This window comes from Lithobates pipiens, unplaced genomic scaffold (genome assembly GCF_037356315.1).
Source record: "Lithobates pipiens isolate NorthernLeopardFrog02 unplaced genomic scaffold, aLitPip1_a1.2 Scaffold_16, whole genome shotgun sequence".
NCBI lineage: Eukaryota > Metazoa > Chordata > Amphibia > Anura > Ranidae > Lithobates > Lithobates pipiens.
This window is the reverse complement of record NW_027507748.1, coordinates 98,164,181-98,184,089: the sequence shown is the minus strand read 5'-3', so window position 1 is coordinate 98,184,089 and position 19,909 is coordinate 98,164,181. Positions and strand designations below refer to the sequence as shown.

General features: G+C 37.5%; 1 protein-coding gene across 3 annotated transcripts in view; it reads right to left on the bottom strand.

Moving 5' to 3' along the window:
• EPHA3 (EPH receptor A3) overlaps nt 1–16,034 on the bottom strand; it is a 512,923-nt gene extending 496,889 nt beyond the window's left edge. For 2 of the 3 annotated variants that reach the window (XM_077480165.1, XM_077480167.1), the window contains exon 1: nt 15,817–16,033. In XM_077480165.1, coding sequence (XP_077336291.1) covers nt 15,817–15,904 — 88 coding nt within the window. In that variant the 5' untranslated portion in view covers nt 15,905–16,033. Of the gene's footprint in view, nt 1–15,816 lie in introns of all 3 variants that reach the window. The other variant, XM_077480166.1, reaches the window with a different exon arrangement.
• Between the last annotated feature and the right edge of the window lie 3,875 nt (nt 16,035–19,909).

The following is a 19,909-nucleotide window of genomic DNA, read 5'->3' as shown; positions in this document are numbered from 1 at the left end:
GGTGGGAGCCCCTCATAATGAGCACAGCACAGGGATGGTGGGAGCCCCTCATAATGCGCACAGCACAGGGATGGTGAGAGCCCCTCATAATGAGCACAGCAGGGGTACAAACCCAGGAAGTCAGCACAGCACAGGGATGGTGGGAGCCTCTCATAATAAGCATAATGAGTCATTGACTGCCATATTGAGAAAGGTATTTTTTTCTTTTTAAATTCATCATAATGAAAATTCGTATTTCATACGAATCCAAATTGGATTTCGGACACAAATTACGAAATATGAATCAACAGCTAATACGAAACGGAACGAAACGAAACAAAACAAATTTATTGACAGCGCACATGTCTAATATATTGCAGCTTACAATTCTTAAATGTGGTGGCTGTATTTGTTGTCTTTTTTTTTTTTTCAGGCTTTTTTTTCCCCATTCATTTTCACCTGGTAATACTGCCAGTAACATATTTTCTGTCCTATGGTGACAAAGCCCACTTCCCCTTATTGTAGCAGTGTCCTTGTCGCTTCTTTTCTATAACATAGAGGTGCAGGGTTCTGTAGTCTTTAGTGATAAAGAGGTGCAATGTAACTGATAACAATGCACACATATATAACAAAAACACTTTCAATTCTTTTTTTAGCAGGCCAAAAGGGGCCAAAAAAGCTTAGTTCATTGTTATGGTTTACATACCCTTTACATTGCACTGTAATTGTTACATAGCTCTTTACTACTTTGTGTACACTGATGTACATAAACTTTGTCAGGCAAAAGTGAAATCATAACAGCAATGCTACTTTCACTACTAGTAATGCTAACAAAGCTCCTACTACTCCTGCAACTAATAATGCTATTAGGGTCATCTGACACTAAATATCACTGTCCTTGCCATGTCACTGCTGAGAACTGGCTGGGGGTTCAAGGAGTGTGGTATGTTTAAAGCCAACTTGGACAACCTGCTGGGATTTTAAGTTTCTGGACAGCTGGATGTCTGCAGGATGCCACAGTTGGCAATATTAAAATACAAAAGGCACACTTTTTTCTCTGAAGTGATGTCACTAAATTAAACTTAAAGTCAACATGTCAGCCATTGTAAAATGTTAAAAGAAAAAGTGCCTCTAATTATACCTATAGACAGGAGAAGACCATTTTAGGCTAGACTGAGAAACAATTTCATATCTAATGCAAAGCCTTTTATTATAGTAATAATACTACTGTAGAAATATTGAATTGCTGTGTTTTCTTTGACTACTTTAATGCCTTGTACACACGGTCAGAAATTCCGACGGAAAAGGTCTGATCGGATTATATTGTCGGAAAATCCGATTGTGTGTGGGCTCTATCGGACTTCGACGGAAAAAATTTGAGAGCAGGATCTAAAATTTTCCGACAAAAAAATCCGATCTGACTTTTTCTGATCATTTGTAGAGAATTCCGACGGACAAAGTGCCACGCATGCTCAGATCAAATTACGAGACCAAAGCTATTGGCTACTAGCCTCTACGTAGAACGTCACCACGTTCTAAACGATCGGATTTGTCAGACCACGTGTATGCAACACAAGTTTCGGATACAAAACCCATTGTAAATAATCTGACGGATTTCGTGGTCGGAATGTGGGACCGTGTGTACAGAGCATAAGAGCATTTTGGTCATACAGTGTAACAGAATGCCACCTCTGAAAATAAACTTTTCATTTATTGCAAAGAGTGCCCCCATTCGCCTATGCTTAGGCTAGATGTGTAGACCAAATTGTAAATTATATAACCATGCCACAAACAAATCAACTACATTTTAAAAATATAATCTTACATTAACACAGTTGAGCTTGAGTCGTTGGATGTGATAATGGGATATTTTTCAGAAAGAGTAACAATAATTCCCTAAAGAATTGCTACTCTGATTGGCAAAACTGTCAAGCAAAATCTACCACCAGGAAGCATTAGTCTTAGTCTGGGGGGGCGGGGAAGCCATCCCCGTTGGAAGAAGATAATTAATATCGCTAACAGCTAAAGCAGCCGCTAACAATAATTGCAAGAGAATTCGGCAGGCTGATTGTACCCATGTTGATCGATCAATCAACTTGGTACATTCAGCCTGCTGAACCCGCTGAGATTTGAACCATGCAAGGCCAGCCTTAGCCCTTGTACACACGGTCGAACATTCCGACAACAAAATCCGTCGGATTTTGTCCGACGGATTTTGTCCGAAACTTGTGTTGCATACACACAGTCGGACAAAGTTGTCGGAAAATCTGATCTTTCAGAACGTGATGACGCCAAAAACTGTATACAAGCCAGCGGGTGGATCAACCCTTACAACATCTAGCTGCCAATGTCCTAACATCCAATGACCTCATTGGTTGATAAGCAGGACAGCGGGAGCATGCACAGCATCCTTGTTTTCCCCACCCCTGCCCCTCTCCATAACCATTGGGATGACGTTACATTAGCTGAATGAGCGAGAGAAACTAAGGAAGAAACACTGGAATACTAATCAGTACCAGTGTGCAAAAGTATACTTGCTTTTGAAGAATAAATCCCCTCTAACGTTGGGTGTCCCAAATGTGTGGATGTTGCTGCATTTTGTAAAACTATTCGTTTTGTTTTTTACAATTTAAAATGGGGTACCTTGATCCTTCAAAAACACTGTCTCCGGCTTCGTTTGAACATGCATGTTATCAATGTCCGCTAACTGATGTGTTGAACAGTAGTGTTTGAACTGTTTGGCCCAGTACACATCTTAATGTTGGCTGAGCACTGTTAGGCTGGCCATACATTATACAATTTTCTTCTATAGATTTTCTTTAGATTTACCAAAACCATATAATATGAGGTCAAATCTAAACACTTTCAGTTTGTGTGCAATCAGGTAGGCCCTTGTAATACACAGTTGAAGGTAAATCTAAAGGAAATTGAATAAGAAAATTGTATAGTGTGTGTCCAGCTTAAAGCTGCACTTATCCATGCAGTATGTTAAATGCAGCTTTTAGGCCAGGCTGTCCAACTAATTCCAACTGCTGCTCCCAGTGAGCCTCCCAAATGGGGCATGGGACAGCAGTGCAAGCTGGAAGGAAGGCATTAGATGGTCCTCTACATCCACTTTCCATGTAATGTACATTTTAATGGTAATATAATTCAATATTGCTTTCTTCCATTGATTTTATTATAAATATACATATATATATTGCTTTCTTCCATTGATTTTATTATAAATATACATATATATATATATATATATATATATATATATATATATATATATATATATATATATATTATGAATCTCTATATGTTTATAAATATTCTCTTTTTGTATAACTTATTTCTGTTGAGGCTATTTTCATAGTTCGTTACTGTGTGAATCCTATTTTTTTATTTAAATATGTGAAGATAATCTTTTGCCATAAACTGAGCTCTGACATCTTCCTAAACCTGGTCTGCTACAATGTTCTTGTACAATTGCCTTTAGATCTACCAACAACTATAAAGCAGAAGGGCCTGTCTGATTAGGCACAATTAAAGGAACTGTATAACAGTGGTGCACCTAGCATATCTGTCACCCTGGTCAGATCATTTTTTTTAACACCCCTGAAACAACATCAAAATTATTTTTAGTAATAAGCATAAAAATATATGCAATGCATGCCAAAGGCATGAGTAAAATTCGTTGCTGGAGGATGGAAAGTAGCAGTTGTAGGAACAGTTACAACTTTATGTCAAGATACTGACTATAGCATCTCAATTTGCCTAACATAAAAGGGTTCCAAAATGTTATTTTCTGCATTGTTATCAATATTTAAAAATAGTTTGCTGGCTTGCAGGTATCAGAAATAAAAATATAGTGCATGTAGCCTGCCAACTACCTAAAGGCATTGCTAATATAGGGGGAACTTCTTCATAGTGTATGGCTTGTAATGTAGGAGTAAAATAAGCCCAAGCAATGGTGTCATTCACTGTAGTAGTAAACCTCAGCATTGCTATCATTGGGAACAAAGATAACCTTCTCCCTTAGTTGGTCAGTAACGTTAACCCCTCAGCACTGCTGGTCAGTCTTGGGCCTGTATGTATAACCCACCTAACATTGGTGGTCAGTGATTGTCTGTTAAAATAACCCCACCCCCCATCCTCCCAGTATTGGTGTTCAGTGGTCTAAACACGTTTTCCGTGCCAAGCTCTCTCCCCCAGTTGAGCAAGGACTATAATTCAACTGTTGGGCAGTGATAACTCCACTTGACAGTTTCGGCTTCCTTCAGTATTGGGTGCTAGAAAGTAGAGAGTGTTCCAGCACTTGGCACACTGCTGCCACCGTACATATCATCAGCAGCCACACTGCGGGATCCACTTTCACTCTATTCACTAAGTTAATTGAACATTCACTACTGCTAAGTGAACAGCTTTTATATTCTAAATCAACCCCCCTTACTAAAACTTAGGACAGTAATCGCTAAGCAGGCAGCAGTACGTTTTTTTTGTTGTTTTTGTTTCTGTTTTTTTAATTATTACTTACATGTTATGATGTAAAGGATCTATTCTGAAAAAAATATATCTCGTTATTTTTTGTATAGAGACTATAGAATTATACCTTGACATAACCTTGATCTTTTAGGTTCTCCCTATCTTCTAATTACTGAAAACTCTTCTCATTTAGATCTATAGAATTCATCAAACGCTTACACAAGGAATAACTGATTAAGATGGGTAGGCTTTGTTCGTCTACATACAGCAAACATTCTTATTCTCCTCTAACTAAGGTATTCCATTTAGAATTAAGAATTGTGCCGGTGCAGTGGTGTTTAAAATAAAAAATTCATTACTAAAGTAAGATTTCAGAGTACTCTGCTTAACAGCTTATGTAAGAACAGACCAAGCAAAAAAGGTTTGTAAAATAATCGACTGTATATACCAGCTGTAAGTCAACAAATTGAATGTAGGATACAAATTTTAAATGTCAGGGACGGATTGATCTGTGAATAGATTTTCAAGGAAAGATCCATTCAAAACTGTTATTTCAGTTTTGGGTGGGCTTGGTGGGTATAATTTGCCATCAGCTTTTTAAGCCAAGACTCCAATGGTGAGATTTTCCAGTAGTGTTTCCTCCAACCCTCCCAGGAGATGTGTCATCTTTTGTCTATTCTTTAGGGCCCATTCAGACCTTGGTTTCCTTGTGCACTGGGTTAACCAACGTGTGTTTACATGACTTTTATACATGATAAGCATTGTGTTAAAGCAGCCCATTACAATTAAAGGGCTGGCAAAGCAATAAAATGTCCATAAAATATATATGCACCATTTTTGCAGCGCTCTTTAATGCATGGTAGTGCATTATGGTGAGCTGCAACGTAAGTGTGTTGAAGCTGCGTTGTGTTGGAGCTGCGTGTGTTGCAGCTGCGTTGCCTTAATGTATTGAGATGCCAATCAAAATGAATGAGCGCGGGCGTCCGCCTCCACATCCTCAAAAAAGGAAAAAAAGAAAAAAAAAAAATGAATGGCACTGCAATGAGCTAACACACCGCAGCGGAAAAGTGTGTTTTGACCCTTAATTTAGAAGAGCTCATGGAAGTTGGGTGGAGCTGGAAATTTTTGTAAGGATTGTTCTCTAAAGTAGTAAACCTCTTTTGATCCAGTTATAATTTAATAATTAAATTTCTACAAAATAAAAATAAAAGCATGGAAATAACTGTAATCTGTCTTTATTTTAGCCTCCTGCACAGCAGCAATTAGTCTATCCTATTAAAGCACTATTTCTCCCTTATTATACAATAACCGGCTGGGATGAGTCCTAGACTGTCTAAGCTGGAATGGCTCGATTGTAGTGTAAGCTGCAGAAAAATCTTTGTGCAGGACCTGGCTGTGTTGTCTGGCAGTGCTAACTGAACAGAATAAATTATATAGTATATTTAGCCATTTGTCTGGTGTTATCTAACCTGTCTGCTCACTCAATCTCTTGAGAAGAGTCAGCTGAGAACGTCTGCATAGGCATATCCATTACTGGATTTGGATGAAAATATCATGTTTGTGAGTACTTTAGCAGTGATAAATTTAGTAAATACCAACTTATAGTTTTAGGAAATAGAAAAAACGGTTGTACTGAATGATTTGGGTGGCTTATTTTAGAATGTGTGGTGGTTACAACTTTTATTTAAGTCTATGCTGTCTTTTAAACATGCTTGTCACTTATCTCCTGTAGACCATCGCTAAATATAGGTTATAAAATACAGCATCTTACTGAAAAAGGCATTGAATGGCATTTGCCTGAAACTGATCTCTAGTACGGGACAGCAAATATTTCTGACAACCCAACAGGATTAAAAAACAATTATTTCATTGGCCTAAATAAAATACCAATAGACAGTCGTCTTTAGCATGTTATTTATACAAAAAAGTAATTGTGTGTTGTACATACCATTTTCAAATGTGATTTAAGAAGCAGTAAAATGGATATGCTTCCACTTAACCATTCATGAATTGTTCTTTATTCCCTCTCAATAAAGAATGTCATCAATGTAATAAACAGACTATGCCTATCTTTTATGTTAATAATTTTATTATTATTATACTGGATTTATATAGCGCCTACAGTTTGCACAGCAGTTTACAAAATAAAAGGAGACAGTAGAGTTACAATAAAATTAAATAGAAGAGGATCAGAAGGGCCCTACTCTTGGGAGCTTACAATCTAACTGTAAGGGATAAGTTAATGGAGAAAGTCATCCTGAGAAGTGTTTATTCATGTCACAGTTCAAATCCTTAATCTTTAGTATGGATTTGTTTTGAGGCCTGAACATACAAATTGCTATCTAGGACTCCCCCTACTTTCCGTCTATAGAATCGACTAAAGCGACATTTACATTTGTACGTCTCCAGACTAGTCCCCCTCCCTAATACAAAGAATCAGACACATTATAAGCAACCGATGGTGTACCTCATACCTAGTGTTCTGTGTACTCGGAATTAAGTGTTCTGTCTCTCCATGCAACCCTCTGTCTGGAGGAGTGTAAAATCCCAGAGCACACTAAGCAAATCCAGCTGATTGCATCAATAAAAGGTGACAGGATTTCTTTAATGTACTCTCTGTACAATAATTATTCTCTTTCCTATAACATTTGGAAGTGATAAGAACTAACAGACTTCCAAAACTAAAATGAGAACGTAAGGGAATGCCATTAATAGTATGTTTCTTGAGTTTACTTTTTTCAGTATCATTTATAATCCAAAGTTTATATATTTTTGCCCTTGAATAATTATATCTTGGAACAGCCTTACAGTTTTTTTGCCAAGCAAAAATATTGCTTAACAACAGCTACTTACTTCCTCGACCACTTCATAGATAGCAAAGCAGCTATTTGGTTTTACGGTGCGTATACATGAGTGTTTTGGATCTTTTGAATTAAAAGATGCAAAATTCAATGTTTTTCTCTCCTGTATGTATACCCACCAGACTAGACATATTGGATAAACTCTCCATAGAGGGATATGCCACACTGGCTTACGCTTATGGCTTACCTCCTCATATGTAGCATCAATAGGAGTTGATCAATGCTCTTCCAATCTAAGTAAGTGCCATACTTGGCTGCACTCTTAATTATATCAGATTATATACATATACAAATTTGGCAGTCTCATCCTCCTTGTTTTTAACAGACTTGGCACACTGTCAAATAAAATGTATAAAAAAATAATTAAAGTGTAAAGAGCCTGACCCTGCCATTTCATGTTACTATGGATTGGAGACAGGCAAAACTGATAAGGACACCTAGACTTGCTGGGCAGCCGATCACAATGAGAGGTCAGCCATTGTGCTCCTCCTGAGCCAATGATGTCTGTATAAATGAAGCTCCTCTTTAACCTCCCTGGTAGTATGATTATTTCTGATTTTTGGTGCTGAAAGCGGTACAATTATTTTGCATGGAAATTTGGCGTTTTATATTGTAGGCCTGTAATTCTTAGGAATAACTCACTTAAATCTGTCCAACCCAGAGTCTAGTAGACATTTAAAGTTTGAAAAATGTATCATAAATTATAATATAATAAATAACTATAACTAATTATAACAAATAATAATATAATAATAATAAAAATTATTCAACAATGTAATCAAATCAAAAAACGCAAATTTCTCAGTTGCAGAATTGTCGCTGTCATTAGATTTAGTGTTTGATGATAAATTTCCCCACACATCATTATTGCTCAATTCTGCAAGTGATTCTAATTTATTATTGCTGTTTTTTAGCTGGTTAAAACCACTTTTGACATAAAGGGACACTTTTTGGTTGCTATGGACAATCTCCAAATTCCAGGCAGAAAAAACTGTATTTATAATATAAAAGTGCATGCAGGGCACTGGACAGACCACTAGGGACAAAAGAGATGTGTATTATTTTTATACAGTACTGTAATCTGTAAGATTACAGTGTACTGTATATGTACTGTGTTTTTACTTTTTTGAATTTGGCGCCGTTCTCCATCCCCATGCACCGCAACGTTCGCAGATAACGGAGCCAGGCAGAACTCGGGCACTGTGTGAATCGAGCGGAGGATGGCTCACACACACAGCGGGGAGACATCGCAGGATCCAGGGGACAAGGTAAGTAACTTTCCCTGTATCCTGCGACGCAGTCCCGAGTCTGGCTCAGGGTTACCGCTAATGGTACTGGAATTCCACTCCGAGCCAGACTCGGTAATACTACCAGGGAGGTTAAGGCTGGGTTCACACTTATGCAATTTGGATGCGCATGACAGGAGAGTGTGACCGGCTCTCGATGGAGCCGGTTCAAACACCTCTGGGACGGACTGCAGAAGAGCTCTGTGCATCTTTGGCTCAGTTTCAAGTCCGAATTCAGGCAAAAATTCGGACCTGATTCGCACCAGAAACAGAGAACAGGGATGCACTGGACTCCTTGCTGTGAGCCGTGGCCGCAACTAGTGTGAACCCGGCCTAAAAGAAGTAAGGAAAAATAAAACAAGAATTGTTTTTATATAGTCTAGTAAATATGGTAGCCCCAGAATATAATTTACACAGGGAATGTAAATCAAGTATACAGCAGACAATAGTACTAGCAACAACAGTTTCTACATGATGTGTGTATCAGAAAATTCATATTTTTACCAAATCAATTGAACAGATAAGCAAAAGGTTTACTTCTCATTTTGTTTCAATCAAGGCTTAGGGGCCAATCAAAATAAATAATATACTCACTGACCAACAAAAAAATAGCTATTTTTTCCTTATCATGCAATTGACTTAGCTCAATGTCTAAGCTTATTCTACCCAATGGCTTACATATCCCTAGAGGAAGAGTATAAAAATATAAAAAAAATATATAACATAAAAAGTTAGTAAAATGTAAAAATCACATACAAATACTTTCAAAAACTCTTTAGAATAGTATCTACCATGTGCTCTCACTAACATACACGTTGTAGTTTCACTTTCACTCAAAGTTTAAGTACTTAACTTTCTTTTATATCAACGTGTACTGGACAGAGGCCCTCCAATTATGGAAGCAATGTGGGGTTCACTTACCACAGGGAATTTTCCCTCAGCTTAGTGAATGAAGTGAAACTCTGCTGAGATCCATCATCCAATCATTTGCGATAAAAAATAGTGTTTGTTTATTTCCCTTGCGCATGATTGGGTATTCTTTGCTAAGTGAATTTTTACAACATTTACTGAGCTAAGAGAAAATCCTCTGTGAAAGTGAAAATTCACATCTAAGAGAAAACCCTCTTTGAAAGTGAAAATTCACTTACAACCGTGAACATGCTCTGCTCCCTTAGTAAATCAACCCACATGTCACTACTCTGTGTTGATAGTTTTAGCCCAGAAGACAACAACGTTCATCTTACAAATCTTTTGCTATAGGAATTTCCTTTATCATAGAAGTCAAACAGTTTGCAAAAGTAAAATTCAAGGAAAAAGATATAGTTAAAAATTATTAATGACAATTAGTAATTCTTTTTTGCAAAATGGGTCGATGTGATTTTTGTTTTCGAGGCTGAAAATGAAAATATTATTTGAACAATCAGAGCTGTCAGTAAAGCTTAAGTAAATTCACTAATAATCCTGTTAATGACCTGGGTCAAAAGTTAACTGTTAAAGACTATAAACCAAGGGAATTTAGTTTTGTGCCCTAAAGCACTCTATATGCGGCAGCTACACCAAGATGTATGTATATTTAGTGGCATTTACAGGGATTCTATGAGAACGACATCTGTGTGTAGAAAATTACCTTCTGGGCTTTTGTCCGAATGAATTTCTCACATAACTGCTCCGATGTTTAACTTTTGCTTCAGATCAGTTAGAAACAGCCTATGAAGCCTGCCTGTGTATGTCAGTTCAGTGGCTAAGTGGTTAATATCATAGCTTGACATTTGTAGGTTCAATTCCCAGCAGGGACATTATGTTCATGGAGTTGATGTGTTCTCCCTATGTATGCATGGCTTTGTTTTGGGTGCTCTTACTTCTTAGGTTCATCAGCTTCTACTCAAGCTGACCCAAGTGTAAGCAGACATTGTACTAAAGGTTTCTGTAGCAGCAGGGACTGGGAGTTGTCTATATACTCTTTTGCATAATAATTTTGAAGGGGCCATATAAAAAATGTAAAGTAGAATAGATCATAATTTAATATTAGCTTTATATACATATTATGGTCCCTCACCTCTTCTTCGGGTGCTTAAACCTCTAGGTGGTCATCTTATACAAAAATGTACAAATTTTTCAGCTTGTGTTTGCAATATGTTTTGTTATCCATACATAGGCAAGCATCTGCTATAGGTTCATCATCTTCCCTACAGGCTGAACTAAGTATAAGTAGGCATTATGCTACAAGCTCCTTTAGGCATTAGGGGCTGTGAGTACAGTGTATACACTTATAGGTAATTGAGTTTCTGTAAAGTCGTTTAGAACAGATCATAATTAATATTGATATTAAATATATTATTGTATCCTGACCATTTTTAACACCTTTATAACTTGATTTTGAAAAATATTCTGCTATGCTGATGTAGGTACTGTAAGTATCTGTTATAGTGCACTTGCATTTTACTTCTAGTTTATAGCTTTGATTTGGCATAGGGTGTTTATGCAACTATATAAATCAATAGCGTTATTTCACAATTCATTTTTTTGTACTTCTTTGCTTTCACACGGGGATAAATTTTTATGAACTTAATTGATAAGGCGGTGTAAACATCAATGACAATAACCCATAGAAACCAGCTTTCACTTTCCCAAAAGCAGACTCGAAACAGATGAATGCTGATTGGTTGTTCTGGGTTAGCGCAGTTTGCACTTCACTTACCCATTGAGTAAGCATGAATGCACAAACAACTTAACAAGCAATGGCTGAAAAGGTGCCCATAGTTAATATTACACTCTTCTATGCTTGACGCTGATTCACGTAGAATATAGACTATATCTAATCTCCCAGCTCATAGAGCTATGCTGTTTTGCGATTTAGTGGCAGTGCAAAAGCATTCGGCATTAATCAACTCCATAAACATGAAGGCGATATGAACATAATAACTCATTCATGAAATTGTTTAGCAACTGTTCTTTTTGTTGTACTACCTCTTTTAGATTAATCTTAACATTAATCACACAATTGCCCCCAAATCTCCTACCATGGCACAAATTAGCAAACATTTTAGAGCTTAAAATCACCCAAGCCTCATGGTTTTTAATACTTCAGCTGCAGAGGTTTGGCTACCATATGCTTCTTAGAGAAGAACAAAGAGTTAAGAGAAGTAGGTCTGCAGCAGCTAAAGCCCCATCTAACACTTAAAGAGTTAAGCTGCTCTGAGGATACAGATTATAGAAAGGTAAAAACATCAATAGAGCCATCATTTTTACCTGTCTGAAGTGTAAATTCAGATTTTTTTTGTCTTTCAATTCGTGTTTAAAGTCTATTAACCCTATTGAGCAAGGTGTACAAAGGGCAATAAAGAAGTGCAAACCTCTGTAAACCAGATCAGCCAATCAGACCTTGGATTACTGGGATCGGATCAGTAATAAGTTAATGTTTAATTGGTTGCTGTGGGTTACTGCACATGATATATCATCAGTGCTCTTGGCACTGCCCTATTGAATATGTCTTTTTACTATGCACATCATCAGCAAAAAAAGGTCTGATGTCTAATATGTATCATCATTATTAATATGAGCCTAGAGACTTGACTAATATAAACTGCCCCACCAGCTAAACTACACCTAAACAACAACAAAAAATCTAATCAGAATCAGATTTATTACACTAAGCAGCCAGAGGAATATGAATAACAAGGCTGTTTAATACCTAATTAAGTGGTCATTCAGGAAACAGTCCTCGAGAATAGGAGGGGTGTCATGTATTTTTTAAGCCTGGAAACTAGCACTGAGGTCCATCTGTTCTGACAGCAATTGCAATTTATTGGGAGCATGCTTTGCCCGCAGTCATCTTGGAGTGTTGCTTTCAATTCTCCTGTAGTTACCAATTCAGTGTAAATGGAACAGGCATGATTAAATTCTGCCTACTTTGTTCAGCTGTGAAAGATAGGACTGATGTGTGGAGGGCAGAGATGGGATATTCATGGTTTGGGCAAGCCTTGGTGATTAATGAGTGAGAATTATTTTTAGAATGGCGAGTAAAACAGTAAAAAAAGAAAACACACACACACACACACACACACACACACACACACACACACACACACACACACACACACACACACACACACACACACACACACACATATATATATATATATATATATATATATATATATATATTTATTTATATTTATAAAACGCACAAGCTGTGCATAGATATTTAATATATAGATGGATAGATAAGATAGATAAGCTAAGATAAGATAGATAGATAGATAGATAGATAGATAGATAGATAGATAGATAGATAGACGTAGATCTATTTAGATAGATACTTTACGCTTACTCATCACAATGTAGATACTAGATCATGGACTCTTAATAAGTGTGTTATAAGTACTCTTAATAAGTACTATACAAGCTCCTGGTTATAAGTACTATACAAGCTCCTGGCTCTGCTTGTGGCAATATATGAGGCATTGGCCGCCTATGTAATATCTGACATGTCAATACGGTAATCAAAATTCATCAAAAATTGACCCTATAATGTATATTTATTGTAAAGCAATACGCAGACCCAAGAACACATAAACACACCTTATAATACACAGTAACAAGGGTTCATTCTGTAATCCCATAATGCACTATAATAGTTGTTTATAAACTCACAGGGAATACGGAGCTTTATATAATCACACAGCACCATATTTATATGACGGTAGAACAAACAGGAGAGATGATTTATTGCCGCAAATTATGACTTTAACTCTGCCACTGCTGGAGGGCCTTGCCATACATTCTTTGTACCAGGCAAAGCAACACAAACCAAAACATTTATCACATTTTACTCTAATTTTTTGGCATATTGCTGCACACAGTGGGAATCCTCTCCAAACCTGCAAACTTCCATTAACATTCCAGAAAATAGAAAAAAAAGAAAAGAAAAAATCCTAAGAACCATGCAGCTAAGCAAGTTGAAAGGTGAACAGTCTGTTTAGGATTTCCTGTAGAATAATTTCTCCGCCGACCATTCGTCAGGACCATATATGAAAACCGTAAAGCATGGAGCTAATAAAAGCAAACATTGGACATTCTGACTTATTTTGACTTTAGTTTTTTTTATCACTGGTTAGCAGGGCTGCATATAGTGTCACAGAAGGGTACAATTCACAAAGGAATAATGGCTTAACTTAATTACAAAGGATTTACTCCTGCCACAGTGTTTGCCACATAAATTCCCTTGCTTTCAGATAAAAGCTCACACATGGAGAGCTGTCAGTGCTATTTGTTTTCTACTCGCGTGTTGGTTTCATATTTTTGAAGCAATTGGCTTTCCAGAGGCGTCTTACAGTGTCGGCCAAATTGCTTTTAAAGCTGTTAGCGTAGTTTACACAGGTGAATGACTGCAGCAGAGTGTGCTGGTGTTTATGACTGTATAAGTACGCTACTCAATGGAACAGAGGATAGGCAACACCAGACCTCAGTATAGGACGCTAGCTCAACGTCAGCATTTAATGAAAAATGAAAAAAGTTTGTCTATCTATCTATCTATCTATCTATCTATCTATCTATCTATCTATCTATTATCTATCTATCTATATATATATATATATATCCATCAATCTATTATCTATCTATCTGTCTATCTATCTATCTATCTATCTATCGTACCATAATTACATTTTATTTATATAGCACCAATATAATATGCAACACTGCATTCAAAATATAAAATTAACACACAATGTAAAAAACAATGAAACAAAAGTTAAAGGGCCTTCTTTAAGAGTTCCACTTGTCTGTCTGTCCTTTATATATATATATATCTCAAGATTCCAAAACTGGAGGTTTGGGGATACATAAAGTTTATTTGAATAGCTATCAGACAAAAAAAGTTACAGTTTGCAGTACACATTTATATATAGCAATAGTTGACCCCTGTACACTTTAGTTTAATAAAGTCCGGGGTACACATTGTAAGGGATACCCAACAAGTAAACATGAAGCTCAGGGCACTCACACATATTTGAAAGAGAATAAATTATTTAAGGTGCCTTGATAAAAGCGAACAAAAATGTTGGTAAATAAAGCCTTGGATTATTTATGTTCAAAAACTTGTGAGTGCCATTGTGTATCTATCTATCTATCTATCTATCTATCTATATATATATATATATATATATATATATATATATATATATATATATATATATATATATACACACATATATATATTCACACAGCATATACATATTTATCCTGGTAATGCTACATGCACTCACATGGCCATATATTAAATTCCTTGAATCATATGGTAACACACACTCATGGCCATTTTTTTAAATGCTTCAAATTATATAATAACACACACTCACATGGACAAATATTAAATGTTTTGAGAAATATATATATATTATATAACTCAGATATCACCAAGTTACTACTCCTACGTTACAGTCAATAATCAATAATAGCAGTATAGATGCAGTATTGCAACCTTATTCCTTACTCAGACTTTCTTATAACAATTTTAAAAAAGATTGCTTTGCCTGAAGCCATGACGCATAAGCCAAGGACTTCCTTTCTGTGAATTGATACGTTCACAAACTTTGATGACACAAGTATTTGTGTAGCTGCATGAACTCTATGATGCTCATTTCTGCATTGGTAATAGCACAGATCACAAACCCAAGACAACAGTAAGAAAGAAACAAAGTGACAGGACCGCCTGCAGTGAACTAGTTGAAATTCTCTATCAATAGCATAGCTATTGAAATCCCTTGCAGGAAAAAAAAAAGACATCCAACTTCATAGATCTTTTTCGCTTTGCTTTTAAATTCTGAACAAATGGTATAACAGATAGCAAAGATTGCAGGGATTTAACTACTGAGGGGCTGACGTGTTTCGTACCCCAATATGGATCGCCTATATGAACCGTCGTGGGGTTCTATGGCTGTTGATTAAAGAAACAATAAACCTATATAAAATATCAGCATGCCTGATTCTGTTACAGACTCTGCTGCGGCTGGTTTTAATTATTTGGGAGATGAAGGTTGAGAAAAAATGGAACAACCATTTTTAAAGAAAATAAAGTATATCCCAGTTGACGAGGGACACTCAGCAATCAGATATAGGTGGGTGATGAGACCTGACAGATGCTGGACATCCTGGAGGAGAGAAGCAGAAAGTGTCTCAGAGTATCAGCACCCTGGAAAATGCTACAGAATGTCTCTTACCTTCGTTAGAAGGATGAGGGATCACTTCTGAGCAGCTGAGGAGGATACAGGACAGGAGGCAGAGCACACAGCATAAGTGACAATCCATTCTTTGAGAATACAGGGTACTGAAAGGCGCATATCTCCAGCAAGCGTGCCACTGATTTGACTGCAGCTCTGATCGCTGGACAAGTTACCATGCTCGCCTTGCAAGCTGATGTCAAGTTTGACACTGGAGATAAGGAGGAGTCTGCCTGCTAAGCCTGCTGCTCCAGCCTTCATCTTCCCTGGGTCCTAGACACAGCCTGTTCCATGGTGCCAGCTTGTAAAAACTATTGCCAGGGTGATGAAAAGAAGTGAGATTACTTCACCTGTTCACTGGAATGAGGAAATTAAATTAACTTTTTATGACTGTGCTGAATTGTAATGGCACAGACCCATTTCTACAATGCAGCAACAGCTACAACAATACTGGGGACTTTCTCATAAGTCAGCTGTAACATTTATGATCACAAAGAAACTTTACGGCAACGTATGTGCAATATAAATTATGGGTCTGATTTACTAAGGTCGTAAGCGTGCTTGCCAGGCTGTTGACCCCAGGCAAGGCAGCCCAGCCTTACCTTGGTTTGCTAAAAGCGCAAGCAATAATTGCACGTGCCTAAATTGCGCACGCACCACAAATTACGGCTATAGAATTTGTGCGCAAATTCTCTAGAGTGAAACTCAGATTCTGATGACTGTAAAGCCTATTTCAAGGGGTAGAAGGGAACTGAATACAATTATATTTACAGTGTCTGAATGTAATTTTAATCTGGGATAATTTCACCTAATTACTTAAAATTCTTTAGAATTATTTACGAATGTGTTTTTAAAATGAGCTAGAGCAAAAATAAACAGCAGCGTCCAGCATTTATTTATAATTAACCTGTGTTATTATTCTACTTTAAAATAAATAACTTTATAAATTTTTGTTCAGTACTTTGTATGTTTAAAATATAAAATAAATGAATTAATTAGCATTTTAGACATATAGGAAAGATGATATGTCACTTAAAGATATTTGGCTTAAAAGTCATTTAAAGACTGCTGTTATTGACACCGGAAATTGCTACTTGCTTGTGTGTCATGTGAGTCCTCTAGATTCCGTACTTTAGGCCACTGATCTAGAACAAGTATGCAAAGCAAGAGTATTGCCTTCAATTGCTATGTACTCCTTCTTAGTCGGTGACTGTGAAGGCAATGAAGCCAGAGGATCAAAATAACAAGAACTGGAGCCTTTCCAAAGGAAGGTTTGCGATGGTAGTATATGTATTTCTCTTTTATAAGTTACTTTCAGGAATATACCCCAGAGCAGCATACTCAAGGAGGCACTGGGAACATTTAGATTTGCAAGTGTAGTCAGATGAAGGAAAGCTTCAAACAAGCTCAATAGCACTGGCAAGGCGGCCCCCACACAGCAAGGCTTTCCTCAATGGGCACCCAACAGTGACTTAAAGTGGTTATTAACCTACTTTCAGTGATATATACTATCCGTTCTGTATGTTAATAGAGTGCCCCCAGTCTCTGTGTTTCATTTAAAAAAATACCTCTTCACAGTATCTCACAGCGGCTCCCAATGCTCATGTAACTAGCTGTGTCACCTCTCTGCCCATCTTGCAAAAGCAGCTGGTGGGCCGAGGTTTCCCCGCTAATGTCAGCCGACCAGAGGAGGAGAGGAGAATGGAGACATGGCCGGTCATGTGATCGCTGGGAGCTGCTGTGAGATACGGTAAAGGACGTATTTTTTTAATGAAACAGAGGCAGTGGGACACTCTATTAGCATACAGAATGGATAGTATACAGATATATTTTTTATTCCTGCAGCAGGAGGGTGATGGGGCGGCACTGCCACTAGGTGACATGTAGAGAGGGGAGGGGGGAGGAGGGGGGAACAGAAGAGAAAGACACAGGAGAGCAGGCTGTGAATGACGGAGGCATGCAAACGGACCATGATGTCAAGGGCTCAGCAGCCATGATTATCATGGTCTGTTTGCAGAGGGGAAGAGATAGCCAGGCAGGATCAGCCAGGTATTACCAGTGTTACAGGGTGCCAAATTACACAGCACAATCACTGTGCTGTGTAACATGCTTTAAAGGAACAGAATCTGTGAGGTTTTTTGGGTTAACAAATACTTTAAACCATAGAAATATATAAAGGAGCACCAGACCAAATCGGATCAGAGTTCAAGATCATTTTGATTATTGATAGCAAAGTAATATAAAAATATCTAATGCATTTAAAAAGTGGTGTTGCCCCTGAAATGCATTTACTGCTTTTTATTATCAACAATTAAAACGATCTTAGACTATTATCTGACCTTTAAGACTATAGCTGGGAAGTCTAAAAATGCCCCTTAGTTACAAAAACAGGATTATCAGAGTAGGTTTCTGAAGATGCGCAAAGCTGGCATTGGTGCATGGTCAAGAAGTGGGGGTTGAGGTGACCTCCCTACAATAAACAAGATACCCACAGTCATACAATATCTGGAATAATGACGTAATCTACACACTGAGTTCACATGGCTTGGAAAGATGGGTCTTTGTTAATGTTTTTTCTACCAACAGTACCCTTCCAAACAGCAGCCTCTCCCCCTGCAAGTGGATAAGTGTATATTTTGATATGGGGCTTATTTTCTTTTAAACCATGGATAAACTCAAAACGTGCTAACAGTCATTACTTTTCAGATGGCTCAGGATGGTTTTAAGTCGTTTAGGAGAATGTTTACACATGCATTAACTAGTATGAAAAAAACTCTCCTGTAGCTGCTGTTACAGTAGAATAAAAGGGGCAGGACAAAACACTTTTAGTCTGTAGTGATAGGGTGATTTGGGTTTGCTGCATTCTTTGAACAAAAAAATCCAAAAATTGCTACTTAATGTATGACTTCTGCAGCAACCAGGGGTTTACTTGGGTGGGTGGGCAAACAGACTGTTATCTGTCCAGTGATTGGGAAAAAGTTAGAGTTTGCAGTGCCTCTTTGGCAGGCCATACAGTACATGGTCGAATTTTGAATACATTTTCTTTTCAAAATCAGAAATTCAGTGCGTTTTTTGATCCGATGGTGCCACCATTGATTTTCGAAAATTCAACCAACCAAGCCTTCAATATCACCTCATGTTGCTACAGAAAATCATTTTTGTGTCTGGGAATCTTCTTTTCTTTCCGAGGATTTTTTTTTCTTGCACTTATGTGCATTCCTTTTACAATTATATTTCTCACACGAATCTTCTATCATTGATTAGAAAATCGTTAGTTTTTCAAAAAATTTCCAACATGTCCAATTATTCAAATTCGATAGCCACATGAACATTGGTCGTTGCTTTGAAAAGATTTTGTAAAGAAAATGTGTTTGGAATTCGAACCATGTATGGCCTGCTTTTGTCTCTGTAAACTTTAACCTCATCCCTTTTAGCCTGAATTGGCCTCAAATTTTAGAGACATGTGGAAAGAGATTTCCTACATTCAAAATTGTAGCTTATGATTAGCACCAGTAGCTGGGTCTGGACACCCTGACGTGAAAAAAAAACTTTTAAAAGCTATGCTGAGGCTGCTGCTACTTCCAATCCCTCAAAGGTTGTTAGCAGCAGTGGAACATTGGTCAGCAGAGGGATCTCTGACTCCATCGGGAAATACAGCAAATAGGCACTGTTGAAGCATTTCTTTAAAGTGGTGCATTTTGTATTCTTTCTGGAACAGGGGTAGGAAATCATTAGTCTTTGACCTTGTCAGTTTTCAGTTGGCATGGGGTAAGTCACTTCATACTCTGGGTCTGAGGAAATGTCAGTAGATCTTGCCTTGTGTGTCTCCTTCCCATAGGTACAGTATACAAGCTGTGGCGTTGCATAGCAGCGTTTTACCTGGGACAATGCAAGGGCTCTGGGGAGAATGAGGAGGGCCCACTGGCACTGATGCTGAAGAGGACGTGTACAATAATGCCGCATACACATGATTGGAATTTTGGTCGGAAAAAGCTCTGGTGGTTTTTCCGACAGAGTTCTGAGGAAATTCCGCTCAAGCTGTCTTGCATATACATGGTCACACAAAAGTTCTCTGAACTTTCGACCATCAAGA